At 44.9% G+C, this 18,693-nt stretch overlaps 1 protein-coding gene across 7 annotated transcripts in view; it reads left to right on the top strand.

Annotated features, from left to right (window-relative positions):
* The window catches only part of LOC141257345 (calpain-13-like), a 326,649-nt gene that overhangs the window by 250,682 nt on the left and 57,274 nt on the right, over positions 1 to 18,693 (top strand). For all 7 annotated transcript variants that reach the window (XM_073671805.1, XM_073671804.1, XM_073671809.1 and 4 more), the window contains 3 exons: positions 12,882 to 12,950; positions 14,646 to 14,688; positions 16,386 to 16,448. In XM_073671805.1, the coding sequence (XP_073527906.1) occupies positions 12,882 to 12,950; positions 14,646 to 14,688; positions 16,386 to 16,448 (175 nt within the window). The remainder of the gene's footprint in view (positions 1 to 12,881; positions 12,951 to 14,645; positions 14,689 to 16,385; positions 16,449 to 18,693) is intronic.

The raw sequence follows: 18,693 nt of genomic DNA, 5'->3' as shown, positions 1-18,693 counted from the left end.
CAGAAATGCTGCCTTTCCGCCTGGTGGACACAGAGGATTTTCGAGACCTTATGTCCGTCGCAGTGCCCCAGTACCAGATGCCCAGTCGGCACTACTTCTCAAAGAAAGGTGTGCCTGCGCTCCACCAGCATGTCGCACACAACATCACCGCTTCTTTGAGAAACTCTGTGTGTGACAGGGTGCATTTCACCACAGACACTTGGACGAGTAGGCATGGACAGGGGCGTTACATGTCGCTGACTGGGCACTGGGTAACTATGGTGACAGCAGGACAAGGGGCTGCTGTCCAAGTCTTGCCGTCCCCACGAGTTGTGCGTCAATCCTCTTTATGTCAAAGTTCCTCCACTGCTTCTGCCTCCTCAACCTCCTCTCGGTCTTCCACCTGCACCCAAAGCCTGTCTGGTCATGCCACAAGCTTTCTAACTGCGCAGAAGGGATCCTGCACACCTCCTTACTATGCTGGCAGTAGGGCTCAACGTCATCAGGCGGTTTTTACATTGAAATGTCTGGGAAATGTGAGTCACACAGCTGAGGAGTTGTGGTCAGCTCTGGAGAACCAATTTCATGAATGGTTGTCTCCACTGGACCTGAAACCAGGGAAGGCCGTGTGCGACAATGCTGCAAACCTGGGTGCGGCCCTTCGCCGGGGCAATGTCACACACGTGCCTTGTATGGCTCACGTGTTGAACCTGGTTGTCCAGCAATTTTTAGCCCACTATCCCAGACTAGATGGCCTTCTGCAGAGGGCACGGTCGCTGTGTGCTCACTTCCGCCGTTCGCATCCCGCAGCTCAGCGACTTACATCTCTACAGAAGTCGTTGGGCCTGCCACTTCACCGGCTAAAATGCGATGTGCCTACCCGGTGGAATTCAACTCTGCACATGTTGCAGCGACTGTGGCAGCACCGACAAGCCCTGGTGCAATACGTTCTGACGTATAGCCTGGGCCAACGAGATTCAGAGGTGGGGCAAATCACGCTGGAGGAGTGGTCTCAGATCAGGAACCTATGCACCCTTCTGCACAGTTTTGAAATGGCGACGAAGATGTTTAGTGCTGACGATGCCATTATCAGCATGACTATTCCGGTGATTTACATGCTGGAGCACATGTTAAACAGAATTCAGAGTCAGGTGGTGGCACAAGAGGAGGTGGAGGAAGTAGAGGAGGAGGAGTTGTATGCGGAAGGGCTAACATCTGCAAGGTCCAGACGGTCGGCAGCACCAAGGCGGCAGGCATGTGAGGGTGGGGGAGATGGTTTTACCAGGGCGCATGGTAGCAGCCAAACTAGTGAGGAAGGTGCAGGAGCCCAGGAAGAAGTGGAGGACGAACTGATGGAAGACTCATCAGATGAGGGAGACCTTGATCACATTTCTGTTGTGCGAGGTTGGGGGGAGAGGACAGAGGAAGGAAGCATGATTGTTACCTCGCCACCAACACAACAGGGACTTGGTGCTCCTGGATGCGCAACACACATGAGTGCCTTCTTGCTGCACTACCTGCAACATGACCCTCGAATTGTGAGAATTAGAAATAATCCTGACTACTGGGTTGCCACACTGTTAGATCCCCGGTACAAAAGTAAATTTGCAGAAATTATTCCTGCCATAGAAAGGGATGCACGCATGCAGGAGTATCAGCAGAGACTGTTGCAGAATCTTACATGTGCTTTTCCACAAAATACCAGTGGTGCACGTAGTGAATCTCACAGTTCCAACTTGCCAACCGTGGGACCGTCAAGTGTTCAGCACTCAAACCGTAACAGAACCACAGTATCTGCTGGTAACATCAATTTTGCGGAATCATTTCACCACTTTTTTAGCCCATCCTTTGCAAGGCCACAGGAGACAAGAAGTCTGACACATAGTCAACGCCTAGAGACGATGGTACAGGAGTATCTCCAAGTAAACATTGAAGCCACGACTGTGTCACTGGACCCTTGCTCTTTTTGGGCTTCCAATCTGGATAAATGGCCGGAGCTAGCCACTTACGCCTTGGAGATCTTGTCATGCCCCGCAGCCAGCGTTCTGTCTGAACGTGTGTTCAGCGCTGCTGGTGGTGTGCTGACAGATAAGCGCACGCGGCTCTCCACTGATAATGTAGACAGACTCACGTTCATAAAGATGAACAAATCATGGATCCGAAACGACTTTTCTACCCCTGTGTCATCCTGGGGAGAGTAAAAGCTTGATGATTGGTTAAAATCACCCTACCAACCGTTTTAAGCTTTCAAATTACTAATCATGTTTATCTGTATCTTGACTGGAAAATAATTTGGGCTTTGTAGCAGTGTGCAGCACTGATCCTATTAGGCCATCTATAATAAGCTTCACCAGATTTAAAATTAAAAATAATTTTTAGCTGCATCTAGCCCGGAAAATAATTTTGGGGCTCCGAGATGCGCAAGACACATAAGTGCCTTCTTGCTGCACTACCTGCAGCATGACCCTCATATTGTCAGAATTCGAAGTAATCATGACTACTGGGTTGCCACACTCTTAGATCCCCCAAACTTTTCGATCAACCTTTTCATTTTAATAAAGACCAAAAAAATGGTCATTTTTGAAATTATAAGCATTAGCAGGTTGTTAGAAACTGAAATCAAACAGTTTTCAACTCAAAACTTTATTCTAGGTGATGTTACATTTTCACATAGGACCCCTTGTTCGAAAGGAGCTTCTGAACTCTCTCGTCCATTGAATTTGTCAGGTTTTGGATGGTTTCTGCTTCAATTGTTTTGCATGAGGACAGAATACCCTCCCAGAGCTGTTGCTTAGATGTGAACTGCCTCCCGCCATCATAGACACTCCTTTTAATGATGCTCCAAAGGTTCTGAATGGGGTAGAGGTCAGGGGAGCATGGGGGTCACACCATAAGTTTGTCCCCTTTTATGCCCATATCAGCCAGAGATGCAGATGTTTTATGTGCAGCATGAGATGGTGCATTATCATGCAGAAAAATGATCTTGCTGTGAAATACACGGTTCTTCTTCTTGAACCATGGCAGGAAGTGCTGTTTGAGAAAATCCACATACATTATGGAGTTCATCTTTAGCGCCTTCAGGGATCCTAAAGGGGCCGACAATCTCTCTCCCCATGATTCCAGCCCAAAACATTACTCCACCTCCTCCTTGTTGGCGCTGTAGCCGTGTTTGCGTGGGGTGTCCATCAACCAGCCATCCTCCACTCCATTCATCTGGACCATCGAGCGCTGCACGGCACTCATCCGTGAACAAAACAGTTTTGAAATCAGTCTTCATGTAATGTTTGGCCCACTGGAGCCGTTTCTGCTTGTGTGAAGTGGATAGAGGAGGTCGACAGGATGGCATATGCACAGCTGCAAACCTCTGAAGGACCCTGCATCTTGTTGTTCGGGGGACGTTGGAGGCACAAGCAGCTTCAAAAACTTGTCTGCTGCTATGACAAGGCTTTTTTGCCGCTGCTGTTTCAACCTGACGTAATTGCCTGTAGGAAAGAGTCCTCAATTTGCCCTTATCAGCACGCACACGTGTGTACTGTGAATCAGCTACATACTTCTTGATTGCCAAGACACTTCATCCTGATCATCGCACAATGTTGATTGTAGTCATGCCTTGACCTAAACACTCCACAATTTGTTGCTTCTCAGCAGCCGACACATCCTTTTTCTTTCCCATTTTGGCAGAAAATGTAGGCTGCTTAATAATGTGAGAGAGCCTTCTTAAGTAGTCTTGCCTTTCATTGGACACACCTGCCAAACTAATTAGCACAGGTGTCTGCAATTGCTTACAGTGATATAAAGAGCCCTGACACACATCACCATCAATGAGTTTAACTGACAAACAAACAAATTCTTCCCTTATCACTCCTAAACACTTTTTGCATAATAATTTGGAACGCGGTGTACATGTGCTTTTCCACAAAACACCAGTGGTTCACGTAGTGAATCTTACAGTTCTAACTTGCCAACCGTGGTCTGTATGGAATTGTTCAATAAAGGGCCCAAAATTAAGATAACATAGATGGGAGAGGTCTCTATGAATAGGAATTCCTAAGTATTTGATACCCTGTGAGGGCCAGGCAAAGGGAAAGTTGGACTGGATGGAATCCTATATGGATTTAGGGAGGGAGACATCGAGGGCCTCAGACTTCGCTGCATTGATTTTAAAATTTTACCATGTAACAAAGTGATCTATTTCAGCCATAACAGCATGGATGGATATATGTGATTGAGTGATATATACTAGGACATCATCAGCAAATAGAGAGCACTTGTACTCGGTGCCTCCCACCTCAATCCACCTAATATTGGGGTTATGGCGAATTGATGAGAGCAGGTGCTCCGTCACTAGGATGTATAAGAGAGGGGACAGAGGACATCCCTGCCTTGTCCCATAGGTGATTGTGAAAGGTGATGAAAATGTTCTGACGCACCCCCTGGGCCTTGGGACACCCGGAGCCGGACACTTTTTGGTGGATGCTGGTGGTTGTAGTCTTCGTGGCGGCGATCCGGTTCCGTGGCTCAGGGCGGTCAAACCAGTGGCGGAACTATTTATGTGGTTTTGATGTTTAAATGTCCGACTACGCCACCCGTGGATTGCGGTCAGAGTGAACCGCCGCTACAGGGCAGACCGCTAAGGCTGGTGTTGTGGGTGCAGCAGAGCGTAGCATAACTCCCCACGGGAGGAGTATAGCCTCAGGGCAGTGTATGCGGAGGATGGGGGTGATGGTGCAGGGCAGCAGCAGTAACGACACAGAGTCAGTGATGCAGTTCAGGGCCTTTACTCACAGTTCTTATTATCCAGACCACGTCTGCAGGTAACGGCTGCCCACGTCGTACTGTGCTCACCAGGTGAGGGGCTCAGACAACTCCCAGATAACTTTGGAGCGCTTCACAGGACCCCCTTTGTGTGTCCTTTGTCTGGCCTTTCTTACCAACACTTCTGTCCGGCTGCCTCGGGCCTCCTCTTGGTAAACTTGGCGCCAGTTTCCCTGACCCTATGTGGTGCCTTCCTAGCGGGTGGAGCAAGGGGCTGCGCCACATAAAATGTCAGAGCCTCCGGTTTCTAGCTGAGGGTCGTTTCCTGCCTCCACTAGTTCGGGGACCGGTCTCCCCCTTTGGCCTGACCCCTCCACGCAGGTGGATTCGGGCGTGCGGTGGCGACTCGCCCGTCCGCACCCCTGGGATCCCTTCATTCCTCGTTCCTGGAGCCTTCTCCGCTCCTCTTCCTTCCTTCTCCCTCTTGCAGGCCTGGGCCTCTGTTACTAGGCCCGCCTCCGGAGCAGAGCTCATGCAGAGCCCCTGCTCCCTTCCACTTCTGCTCAGACTTCTCTGCACTGAACTAAGATGGTGCCCACCTTTTATACTCCCTTCTCAATGCACCCAGGAACTGCTTCCTCCCTGCTCCTGCACTGCAGGGTTCCCCTTCCTCAGTGTTCCCTCCCCCCACTCCAGCCAGGGACAGGGACTGTCGTGCCCATCTCAGGGGCATATTGGTCGCCCTGCCCCACGGCAATGTGGTGTAATGCATGCAGGTGTCAGGTCCTGATCCACACTCCATCCTTATCTGAGAGTGAGATATCACACCTCTGGGTGAGGTGCAATACGTCTGTAGCAACCGAGCCCTCGGTGCTACAGTTCCATTTATCTTCAGCCTAGGTGACGTATTGTGATACAGGGCCGTGATTTTGGCTATAAAAGGGTCCCCTAGACTACGGGGGTGGCTCAACACTAGTGGTGACTGACAGTCCTTGGACCCACTGCTCAAAGTTGGTCCTGATCCCATCCACTACGTCACTGTAGCTGTCATGTGGTCCACGTTAGAGGGCTCTGAACTTTTTCCGGTAAACCTCCGGAGTCAGCTGGTACTTTTTTTTATCAGGGCCTGCTTGACGGCCTCACAGTCTCCATCTTGGGCTCGAGGGAGAGAAGCAAACACCTCCAGAGCTTTGCCTCTGAGCTCTGGGGTTAAATACCTCACCTGCGTTCTGGTAGCGTATGGCTTCGGGGGAGGGAACGATTACAGGACAAAAGAAACAGAACTATTACATTTTATATTTAATCCAAAAGGAAGGCAGTGTTATGAAAAATATACAAAGATTTTACAAAGGGGACAATTCAGTACAGAATATACAGTTACACAAAATAAACAGGATTAAAGAAGAAACGTACTCTATACAGTTCACAGGGACGACTTAGTATAAGTGAAGGGGAGACACTTCAGATTTGACTGTTCTCTAACAGGATCCGTTGCTATATTAAAAGTATACTCCCGGCAAAGAATATGGATCAATCTTCAGTTGGATCTTTTATGCCAAAGAGGGGACCTGCCCACACACCCCTTGTGCTGACATCATGTGGGCTGGGCTCCACCCTTCATGTTTTTATTAAAAATTCTAACTTCTTTGATAACTCCTCACTGGTTGATCGCAGAAGCCCGAAAGTGATACCATATTTTTTATTATGAATTTACCGTTCAATAGAGACTACACATGGCATAGTTGCGATCCTTTATTCTGGCACTTTTGCGCCACAGCTCCCCAGAGAGACTTACGGCGACAGGAGAACATCCACACTGTTCCCCGGCTGACCCTGCCCTTAAAAACATAGGTCCCATTACCATCAGAGTTATGGAACTCACAATATTCCATATTTGGTATCGGCTCTGGAGGGACTGCCAGACCTCTGTTAAATTCCCTTTGAAGATCTGGGAATATTGGGAGTGTGTTTGAAGCCTAAACTAGCTTTCCTCCTCACCCAGGTGTAAATAATCGCAGGCCTGCGTCAATGGAATCTTCCCTCGCATTTTAATTGGGTTGGTAGCACCTCTCTTGAGCCAGCATTTGTTTAACCTCTTTACAACCCAAGGTGGTTTGCATGTTAATGACCAGGCCAATTTTTACAATTCTGACCACTGTCATTTTATGAGGTAATTACTCTGGAACGCTTCAACGGATCCCCCTGATTCTGAGATTCTTTTTTCGTGAAATATTGTACTTCATGATTGTGGTAAAATTTCTTCGATATCACTTACGTTTATTTGTGAAAAAAAATTTAAATTTGGCGAAAATTTGGAAAATTTTGCAATTTTCAAAATTTGAATTTTTATGCCCTTAAATCAGAGATATATGTCACACAAAATAGTAAATAAATAACATTTCTCACATGTCTACTTTACGTCAGCACAATTTTGAAACCAACATTTTTTTTTATTAGGGAGCTATAATGGTTAAAAGTTGACCAGCAATTTCTCAATTTTCCAACAAAATTTACAAAACCATTTTTTTAGGGACCACATCACATTTGAAGTCACTTTGAGGGGTCTTTATGACAGAAAATACTCAAACGTGACACCAATCTAAAAACTGCACCCCTCAAGGTGCTCAAAACCACATTCAAGAACTTTATTAACCCTTCACGTGCTTCACAGGAATTTTTGGAATGTGGAAGAAAAAAATTAACATTTAACTTTTTTCACAAAAATGTTAATTTAGACCCATTTTTTTTATTTTCGCAGGGGTAACAGGAAAAAATGGACCCCAAAATTTGTTGTGCAATTTCCTTTGAGCACGCAGATACCCCATATGTGGGGAAAAAACACTGTTTGGGCGCACAGCAGGGTTCGGAAGGGAAGGAGCACCATTTGACTTTTTGAATGTAAAATTTGCTTGAATAATTAGCGGACGCCATGTTTCGTTTGGGGAGCCCCTGATGTGCCTAAACAGTGGAAACCCCCCACAAGTGACACAATTTTGGAAACTAGACCCCTAAGGTAACTTATCTAGATGTGTGGTGAGTACCTTGAACACCCAGGTGCTTCACAGAAGTTTATAACATTGAGTCGTGAAAATAAAATTTTCACATTTTTCTCACAAAAATGTTTTTCAGCCCCCAGTTTTGCATTTTCATAAGGGTAACAAGAGAAATTGCACCATGCAGTTTGTTTTGCAATTTCTCCTGAGTAAGCAGATACCCCATATGTGGGGGAAAACCACTGTTTGGGCGCATGGCCGGGCTCGGAAGGGAAGGAGCACCATTTGACATTTTGAATGTAAAATTTGCTTGAATAATTAGTGGATGTGCCCCTGATGTGCCTAAACAGTGCAAAACCCCCACAAGTGACACCATTTTGGAAACTAGACCCCTCAGGGAACTTATCTAGATGTGTGGTGAGAACCCTGAACCCCCCAAGTGCTTTTCAGAAGTTTATAACATGGAGCCGTGAAAATAAAAAAATCTAACTTTTTCGACAAAAATGATGTATTAGCCCCAATTTTTTTATTTTCACAAGGGTAAGAGGAGAAAATGGACCCCAAAAACTTTTGTGCAATTTCTCCTGAGTAAGCAGATAGCCCATATGTGGGAAAAATACAGTGTTTGGGTGCACAGCAGAGTTCAGAAGGGAAGGAGCACTGTGTGACTTTTTGAATGCAAAATTGGCTGGAATTGAGAGCGGACGCCATGTCGCGTTTGGAGAGACCCTGATGTGCCTAAATAGTGGAAACCCCCCACAAGTGACCACATTTTGGAAACTACACCCCTCAAGGATTTTATCAAGGGGTATAGTGAACATTTTGAACCTAGAGGTACGACATAGAAATTGATAACATTAGGTCATCATATTGAATAAGTTGTCATTAGTCTTGAGCACAAGTGCTCGCAACTTGAGTTTGCATCAGGTACTTAGGTATGCACCATGTTTCGCGCGTGTTCGAGTGACATGCTTGAGTCCCCACCCGCATGTTTCACGGTTATTAGACACCCAAAAAAAAACATGCGGGGATCGCTCATGTATGGCAGGCGATCCCTGCAAGGTTTTTTTGGCCGCGGAGCATATGGGGCGGAGACTCGAGCATGTCACTTGAGCACTCGCGATACTTGAGCACCCGATGCAAACTCAAGTAGCAAGCACTTGCGCTCAACACTAGTCGCCATATCGTCATCTTTTTTTTTTTACTTTTGAAAAAAATCCCAACCCTAACCCCAACCGTAACCCAACTCTAACCCCAACCCAACCCTAACCTTAGCCCTAGCCCAACCCCAGCCATAACCCTATGCCAACCCTAGCCCAATCCTAACCCTAGCCCTAACCCCAACCCTAGCCCAACCCTAACCCTAGCCCAACCCTAACCCTAGCCCAACCCTAACCCCAACCCCAACCCTAACCCTAGCCCAACCCTAACCCCAACCGTAGCCCAATCCTAACCACAACCCTAACCCTAGCCCAACCCCAACCCTAACCCTAACCCTAGCACAACCCTAACCCTAACCCTAGAGTTTATTTCTTACGCCATTCCTTGTGCAATATAAGTGATTAGACGACTTTATTCTTCGGGTTGGTGCGATTACAGCAATACCAGATTCATATCGGGTTTTTATGATTGACAGCTGTCACACACTAAAAGACGCATTTTTTTGTAAAATCTAGTTTTTGCATCGCCATATTTTGAGAGATATAATTTTTCCATATTTTGGCCGACAGAGTCATGCGATGGCTTGTTTTTTGCGGGATGAGTTGACGTTTTTATTGGTGCCATTTTCAGGCACATGACATTTTTTGTTCGCTTTCTATTACGATATTTGTGAGGGAGAATAAACAAAACCAACAATTCAGGAATAGTTTTTTAAAAAAAAAAAATTTATGCTGTTCCGCGTGTGGTATAATTGATAAGGCAGCTTTATTCTTCGGGTCAGTACGTTTACAGCGGTACCGCATTTATATAGTTTTTCTATGTTTTGGCACTTTTTTGCAGGACAAGATGACTTTTTCAGTGGTACCATTTTTATTTATATTCGTCTTTTTGATCGCGTGTTATTCCATTTTTTGTTTGGCGGTATGATGATAAAGCATTGTTTTTTGCTTCGTTTTTTATTTATTTTTTTACCATGTTGTTAACTAGTGGGACAGTTTTATAGGTCAGGTCATTCCGGACGCGGCGATACCAAATATGTGTACTTTTATTGTTTTTTTTGTTTTTATCATAATAATATTTATTGATGGGTACATTATATTTTTATTTTTGGTGGATTATTTTTATTTATTTTTTTATATATATTTTACAATTTATTTATTTATTTTTTTCACTTTTTAACACTTTTTTTTACATTTATTCTTTGTCCCACTATGGGACTTTCACTTTTTTTTATTCTGATCACCTGTATAGCATAGAGATGGAGTACCATCCCTGTGCCATACAGGCTGTCAGTGCTGCAGATGCAGAAGATACTTTTGTCATGCACTGCGCATGACCAAAGTATCTTCCTGTTGTCTGGAGACCCGGATGTTGTCATGACGACATCGGGTCGTCATGGCAACATCCGGAAAGCCGCGGCAGACAGCGTTTGACGCTGGCAGGAGAGGTGAGTATCGCGATCACCTCCCCTTACCACCGCAACTTCGATGGCAGCATTGCGAAGGTTAATGTGCCGGGAGCGGTGCGGGACTGCTCCCAGCACATAGCACCGGGTGTCAGCTGTGACAATCAGCTGACACCCGGCGGCGATCGCGCCCGCACAACCTGTGTGCGGGTGAAATCAACAGGGCGTACTAATATGTACCTGGCTCTTAAGTTCCAGGGCACAGGTACGTATTCATATGCCTTGGGCTTTTAAGGGGTTAAGCTACTTCTGCTGTGGGTGATAATTTGCAGAGAGATCGCTCTTTAGATCGTCAGCTCTTCTCTTGTGACAAATACTATAGGGGAGGGGTAAGAGGGGTTTCAGGGAAAGAGAGAAATCCTTAATATTTTCCTCAATATCTCCATGACAGATATTGAAAAATCAAAAAATAATAATACTTAGAGGATCATATTTTTACTTTACAGGGAGCTTCTCCTAGTGGTGGCTGCAGACAGATTCTAATCCTGTATCTCTGTATACAAGGAGCTCCCTCTAGTGATGGCTGGAGACAGAATCTTGCCATGTATCTCTGTATACAGGGAGCTCCACCTAGTGGTGGAGTTCAAACAGAGTCGTATCATGTATCTCTGTATACAGGGAGCTCCCCCTAGTGGTGGCTGCAGACAGAATCTTATAATATATCTCTGTATACAGGGAGCTCCCCCTAGTGGTGGATGCAGACAGAATCTTATCATGTATCTCTCTATACAGGGAGCTCCCCCTAGTGGCGGCTGCAGACAGAATCTTATCATGTATGTGACGTGCCCCTGAGCCTTCGTCGCACGGCATCGCACGCACGGGAGCTTACCCGGAGCCGGATCTGTTGAGGGTTGTAGTCTCGTGGCGGTGACCCGGTCCGTGCCCAGGGAGTCAAACTGAGCGGCGATGTTTTAGCGGTAGATGTTGGACGACTACGCCACCCGTTGAATGCAGCGAAGGAGCTGCCGCTGCAGGGCAGACCGCTGAGGCCGGTGGTAGGATTGTGCAGCGTGATAGTATCACCCCCAACGGGAGGGGTATGGCCTCAGGGCAGCCGACGTGGCTGATGGGGGAAGCAGGAATCACTCAGAGACGATGCGGTGTAGTTCAGGGTCTTTACTGGTGATAAAGATAGACCCTCCCGGAGTACTGGCTAGCGATCGGGGCCTGGTCAGTCTTTGAGCAGATGAGATTTCCCCTGGCCAGGCGGAGTTGTAGGCCTCCCCAACTAATTGTACTCTTCTGGCTACCTTGCTAGAGGCGGGTAAAAGTAGCCCACGTCCCTGAGTGTACCGTGTGGTGCTCACCCGTATGGCCGGTGACTCGGGGCCTTCTTGTGGCGTCCGCTCCACGACGGCGGTGCTGGTTCCACGTGTGTGACCGTGCCTTCGGGTTTCTTGGCCAGAGGACCTGAAATCCCCTGCCGGGCGGTTTCTGCTGCTGGGTAAAGATTAGTCCCCACAGCCTCGGACTCCGGGTCCGGTGATAGCTTCTCAGTCAGGGCGAGCTCTGCAGCTGCCAGCCCCTGACTCCTTATAGCACTGCTCCCACAGAGCTCCTGATGTTCTTTTCCTATATCTGCTTCTCTTCTCGGTCTCTACTTCTTCTCTACTCACTAACCCTGCCTCAGCCCTAGGTTTATATAGGGGAAGTTCTTCCCCTCCCAGGACTGGGCAGGAGGTGTGGCATGCATAGGATCCCTGACCAAGAGACCTCCCACCTGCTCTCAGACATAACATTGCTGTTACTGTGGAAACCAGACCCCTGGGGTGCCACATATGTCTGTATACAGGGAGCTCCCCCTGGTGGTGGCTGAAGACAGAATCTCATCATGTATTTCTGTATACAGGGAGCCTCCTCTAGTGGTGGCTGCAGACAGAATCTTATTATGTACTCTATCTGTGTATACAGGGAGCTCCCCCTAGTGGTGACTATAGGCAAAATCTTATCATGTATCTCTGTATACAGGGAGCTCCCCCTAGTGGTGGCTGCAGACAGAATCTTATCATGGATCTCTAGAGGGAGGGAGGGAGCAGGGAGCTTCCTCTAATGGTTGAAGAATGACAGAATTTTATCATCACAGTCTTGTCTCATGCAAAGATATTGAGAGTCATCAATTTTGTTTTGATATTGTAATTGTTTTTCGCTATGTATACCCCTTTTTCACATATAAAGCGCCATGGAATAAATGGTGCTATAATAATAAATAATAATAATAATTCCTGACAACCATGTAACCAGAGGTTCCCTTTTTATGTTTTCTTTTTTATGGTACCCATTCACCTTTACTGTATGTATTTTTTGCCAGGGAAATATGTAAAGAAAGAAAACAAGGAAATACAAAAATGCAAGTCTGTTTTAAAAAAATTTTTTACCAGCAAAAAATTCTATTTGATTTGCATTCCCTTTTTAATAGAAATCACTTATATTTATCACATATCTTTGTTGTTTTGTTTTTTTTTACTTTTCAGATAATTCACACATCGTTCCCCTCATAAGATTATAACATACGTGTATTGTAATTGTAGATATTCAGATAACGAAACATGGGCAAGTCAAAGGAGCCGAGAACGTCGCTCCAGCAACATCCAATCACAGTAAGTATCAGATAAATCCTTACATATTAATGAGTAAACTACAGAATTCTGCTTTTCCCTCGCTCTACATTGTATGAGTGGTGTACCGCTAATGGCGGCAGGCCATGCCACTGCTATGGGGCCTGTGAGACGGGGGCCCGCACCGGGCCCGCTTCCGCCCATTAGTACCCACACTGCCCGGCAGCCCACCCGCATAGAATGATGGGGGTGAAAACGTCTGCTGACGCTCCCGCCTCCATCATCATTGCTCGCGCTGATGGCCGGAGGGGGGGCCCAGTGCGAGCAATGATGTCGGAGGAGGGAGCATCAACCGATGCTTCCACCCCCATCATTCTTCCTCAGCGTCTGATGTCTCAGAGCAGCTGGCGCAATAATGTCATTACAGCGCGCCCGCTGCTCTGAGATGTCCGGCGCTTCACATCGCACGCTGTGGACACCGGAGCATCAGGTGGAACCAGGAGTGGTGAGTACTGTATTTATTGTTTTAAATCAGTGACCGGTGCCCATAATACAGTATGGGGGGTGCATTATATTGTGTGTAGGACCATGGGGAATGCATTATACTGTATGGAGGACCATGGGGGTGCATTATGCTGTATGGAGGACCATGAGGGTGCATTATACAGTATGGAGGACCATGGGGGTGCATTATACTGTATGTAGGATCATGGTGGGTGCATTATATTGTGTGGAGGACCATGAGGGGAGAGCATTATGTTCCGTGGAGGGGAGAGCATTATGTTGTGTGGAGGACCGTGTGGAAGTGCATTATATTGTGGGGAGGACCATGGTGATGCATTATGCTGTATGGAGGACCATGGGGTGAATTATACTGTATGGAGGACCATGGGGTGCAGTATACTGTATGGAGGAACATGGCGGTGCATTATACTGTATGGAGGAACATGGCGGTGCATTTTATTATATGGAGGACCATGGGGGTGCATTGTAATGAATAGAGGACCATGGGGAGTACATTATACTATATGGAGGATTACGGGGGTGCATTATACTATATGGAAGGCTATGTGGGGCCCTTATAATATGTGGGGGTCCATTATACTGTATGCAAGCAATTATACAGTGTGAAGGTTTGTGTGGGTCCATCATAGTGTTTGGAGGGCTAGTGCAGGCCATTATACAGTGTGGGGCCTTTATACTGTATGTAGGCCCATTAATGTTCATGGAGAGCTGTGTGGGGTTACAGTTGGGGGATCATACGGTGTTGGGGGTCACCATACTTTGCCTTGGGAATTGAGGTGGGGTACAGTAGGGTCATTATACTGTGCATGTGGAGGAATTCACCATGGGGGTATCATACTGTGTTTGGGGGGCACTTTTGTTGACATCATACTTTATGGGGGCAATGAAAGAGGAATTTAGGGCTTCAGCAGGAGGAAAATTACTATGCAAAGGCTGGAAAGTCGTGAGTTATGCTCTTCTGTGACCCCTACAATTATTTAATTTTTTTGGGGGGGTGGGGGGGTGGGGGCAATTAGAACTTCTGCTATGGGCACATGATTTCTATGTATGCCCCTGATTGTATCACTGGAGCTGCCGCCAACCTTCCAAACTATGATTCTGTCGTAATTACAGCTCGCACTCAGATTGCGCCAATTTACATGGATTATGATAGCAATGTAAAGTAATAAAGTTATGTCTGAATGTAACTTATTCTTTTTTGTTTTGATGTAGTGACATTGACTCAGGTCTCAGTGTAAACACACAGAATCCTAAGGTAAACGGCAAATCGGCTACGTAATTGCATTTTTCAATGCTCAGATTTTCCTTGAAGGAATTTCACTTTCTTGTATGAAATATCTTTTATTTATAGCCTTGTAATATTGTGTCTATAGAAAGCAATGTATCGTCATTGTGTGGTCACAAGGTCAGTCCTTAGAGCACAGCCGATGCACCTATAGCACTGCTGCCTCATCAAGTCTCAGAGAAGAAATCGACATCCAATGTCCTGTCCCTTTATCATTAATTATTTAAGGGAGTTCTTTCTAGTTATACAAGTAGGGATAATAATGCATAAAATCACGTCCCAATGAGACATGAGACATAGAGTTCACCAGAAACGATACTATACCACTATACTGAATCTATCTATCCAGTATAGCAGGAAGGGGCCCAGGATGGGGGACATTATACCAGGAAGGGTCCCATTATGGGGGACATTATACCAAGACGGGGGACATTGTTAACGGAAGTGGCCAGGATGGGGGATTATATTACAGTAAGGGGACTAGAACAGGGGTCATTATTACAGTAAGGGGCCCAGGATGGGGGACATTATTCCAGGAAGGGGCCCAAGATGGGGGATATTATACCATGAAGGGGCCCAGGATGGGGGACATTATACCAGAAAGGGGCCTAGGATGAAGGACATTATTACTGGATGGGGGCCAAGACGGGGGACATTATTACAGGAAGGGGCCAGGACGGGAGAAATTATTACAGGAAGGTGCGTGGATGGAGACATTATTACATGGAGAGTAAACACATATGTCTACAAGGGCCCATACATCTGATCAACCTGCAGGTGGGGACTGAGGTCCAAATTTTACGCCAGGGCACCATGGGACTCTAGTTACGCCACTGTATCTATTCATATGTCTATCTGTCATAGCTATCTATCTATACATCTATCTTTCTGCCTCTCACATTCCTGCATTTCTCTCATATCTGATACATTAGTAGTGAGCTGCATACTCATGATGGAGGTTCCAGTAATTAGATGTGGTTGCTCCGACATCTATACTTTCATATGGCATTAATTAAACATTAAGTACATTTTCTGCAATTATTCATTAATGCTGACTGAAAATCAATATATTGACTGTCTTAAGGTCACATGTATATACGTGGCAGAAATCCAATGATATTTATTAAAATATTCACATACAGATAAAAAAAAAAATCATTAAACCTACAGGCAGAAATGTTTATTGTGTTCACACCCTGACAATACAAACGACAGGATAAGATGAACACGTGGGATAATATAAGCAGAGAGCTGGAGAAATCAGTCAGCACAAAACAGCGGCTCCAACCAAACATCAACTTTCTTCTCTAGAACTGTTCCTCGGGGGCGGGGGGCATCTTTGGACCTCAGCCCCTTCACATTATATTTATCCAATAGCCTATCTTCTCATGTCTATTGCAAATTAGGGGAGCCTGTACAGCCAATCTCAGTTTTATGTGTGAGTGCAGGAATTTATCAGACCTTTCCTGCAGTAATAAAGCCTAGAAAAATGTGAGGGCAACTTTATGACTTCATCTTGGTAATATTTTCCCTACCGCTTCATTGGGGGACACAGCAAAAACTCCTGTTTCCTGTGTCCCCCAATGAAGGCTCCGAGAAAAAGATTTTATGGTCAGTTACCGAAAATCTTCTATTCTCCTAATGCTTGTTTTTCTACCCACACACAGGTAGTTTTTAATAAATATCAAGACGACAACTACGAGAATATTTTTGCCCGTTATGCAAATCAGGTGAATATATTATTATTGGCTACTTGTTCTTCATTGTTGTGGTGGACACATGAGTAGTGGTCTCTGTTCAGCTGAATTGGGGCCAAAAACTCAAATTTTCAACAAATTCATGTATTATTTTTGGTGATTTTTTTTTTTTATGTCTGACAGTCAACAATCCTTTGAAAACTGAGTACATTTTTACTATAAACAGGGGTCAGTGCTGTTTTTTTTAGACGAAAGCCGTCGGGGTTGCTACTTGTGTCTCTACCCCTACTGCTCTATTATTTGTGATTTATGGTGCCTTTTTATATTGGTTGTGCCCAATAATTCACTTTTCACCTACCATTGAGAATAGATTGAGCAGATTGTATTCATAAATGTAACTGTTTTTTTCTACTTTATTCTATGGCCCGGGGCAGGTCAGACAAGCAGGTGGATTGATTGACTCATACAGTGGGGAAAATAAGTATTTGATACACTGCCGATTTTGCAAGTCTATTTGCATCCGGTCTATACTATCCTTTATGAGCTGAACAACCTGGAAACCAACCTGATACTTTTTTACCTGCACTGATACAATGTAACAAACTATCAAGACAGAACAGAGATTTGAGGCTGACATATTTATCTTAGACCCCCTTCACACGTCCGTATTTCCGGAACGTGTGGCATCCGTTTTCACACTTACCGGAGACACATACATTAGACATTATAATCTATGGGGCTGCACACATATCCTTTTTTATCCTTCAACACGGATGACAATACCTACCGCACACACGCACACGGATGACATATGTGTGACATCCGTGTGACACGTACCGGAATGGAATACAGAATAAAAATTACAGATTTTTTCATATTAAAGATGTACAAAGATAAATAGTTAGATATGAGATAAATATATAAATAAATACTGTAGATAGATAGATATGGGGTAGATAGATATCCGTGAGATATATAATTAAAGCCTTGTGTGTGTAGTTTACTGTAAATGTATTAACCTTATAAATAAATAAATGAATGAAAAAAATTACGTGGGGTCCTCCCTATTTTTGGTAACCATCAAAGGTAAAGCAGACAGCTTATATTATTAATATATAATAATATATTAATATTATTTTAAAATTAGAGTTAGGACTGTCCCATGGGGTTGCCGTGACGAGGCGGAATGGCTTACGCATTATTTTGATCAAAATTATGTTAACTAAGTACCCTTTATTATTTTCAAGATCTACTTATTTCAGGGTATTTTGGCATTGTGTTTCTGTCTTTGTTTTAAGCTTATATTATCAGGCTGCAAAGGTTGCTGGTTATTGGGCTCTTCCCAGCCTAAAAAATACCAGCCCCCAGCAGCCCTAGAAGTGGCGCATCACATTAGATGCACCAATTCTAGCACTTCGCCTTTGCACCTTTCCATTAATAACCCCAGGGCTTGATGGCAGATGTGATTTTGGACAATTCACAGCTGACATCAACCCCAAGTACCATAACCATGATTGCCACCATTCCAGGGCAATCGGGAAGAGCCAGACAAAGCACCAGAATTGGCGCATCTCATGTGATGCGCCAATTCTGGGGCAGCTGTGGGCTTGTATTTTAAGGCTGAGACGGGCCCAGTAACCATGGACCTTCCTAGCCTGATAATATAAGCCTGAAGCTGTCTGCTTTAACTTTGCTGGTTATCAAAAATAGGGAGGACCCCACATAGTTTTTTTCATTTATTTACTTATTTGTTTAATACAAGTACAGCAAGCTACACGTGCAAGGCACTAATTATATGTCTTTTATATATATATATATATATATATATATATATATATATATATATATATATATATACAGTACAGACCAAAAGTTTGGACACATCTTCTCATTTAAAGATTTTTCTGCATTTTCATGACTTTGAAAATTGTACATTCACACTGAAGGCATCAAAACTATGAATTAACACATGTGGAATTATATACTTAACAAAAAAGTGTGAAACAACTGAAAATATGTCTTATAGTCTTGGTTCTTCAAAGTAGCCACCTTTTGCTTTGATGACTGCTTTGCACACTCTTGGCATTCTCTTGATGAGCCTCAAGAGGTAGTCACCGGAAATGGTTTTCACTTCACAGGTGTGCCCTGTCAAGTTTAATAAGTGGGATTTCTTGCCTTATAAATGGGGTTGGGACCATCAGTTGTGTTGTGCAGAAGTCTGGTGGATACACAGCTGATAGTCCTACTGAATAGACTGTTAGAATTTGTATTATGGCAA

This window comes from Phyllobates terribilis, unplaced genomic scaffold (assembly GCF_046119375.1).
Source record: "Phyllobates terribilis strain yellow unplaced genomic scaffold, ASM4611937v1 Scaffold_3__8_contigs__length_932513732, whole genome shotgun sequence".
Taxonomy (NCBI): Eukaryota; Metazoa; Chordata; class Amphibia; order Anura; family Dendrobatidae; genus Phyllobates; species Phyllobates terribilis.
Note: the sequence above shows the minus strand (reverse complement) of the source record. Positions and strands in the feature narration are given on the sequence as shown.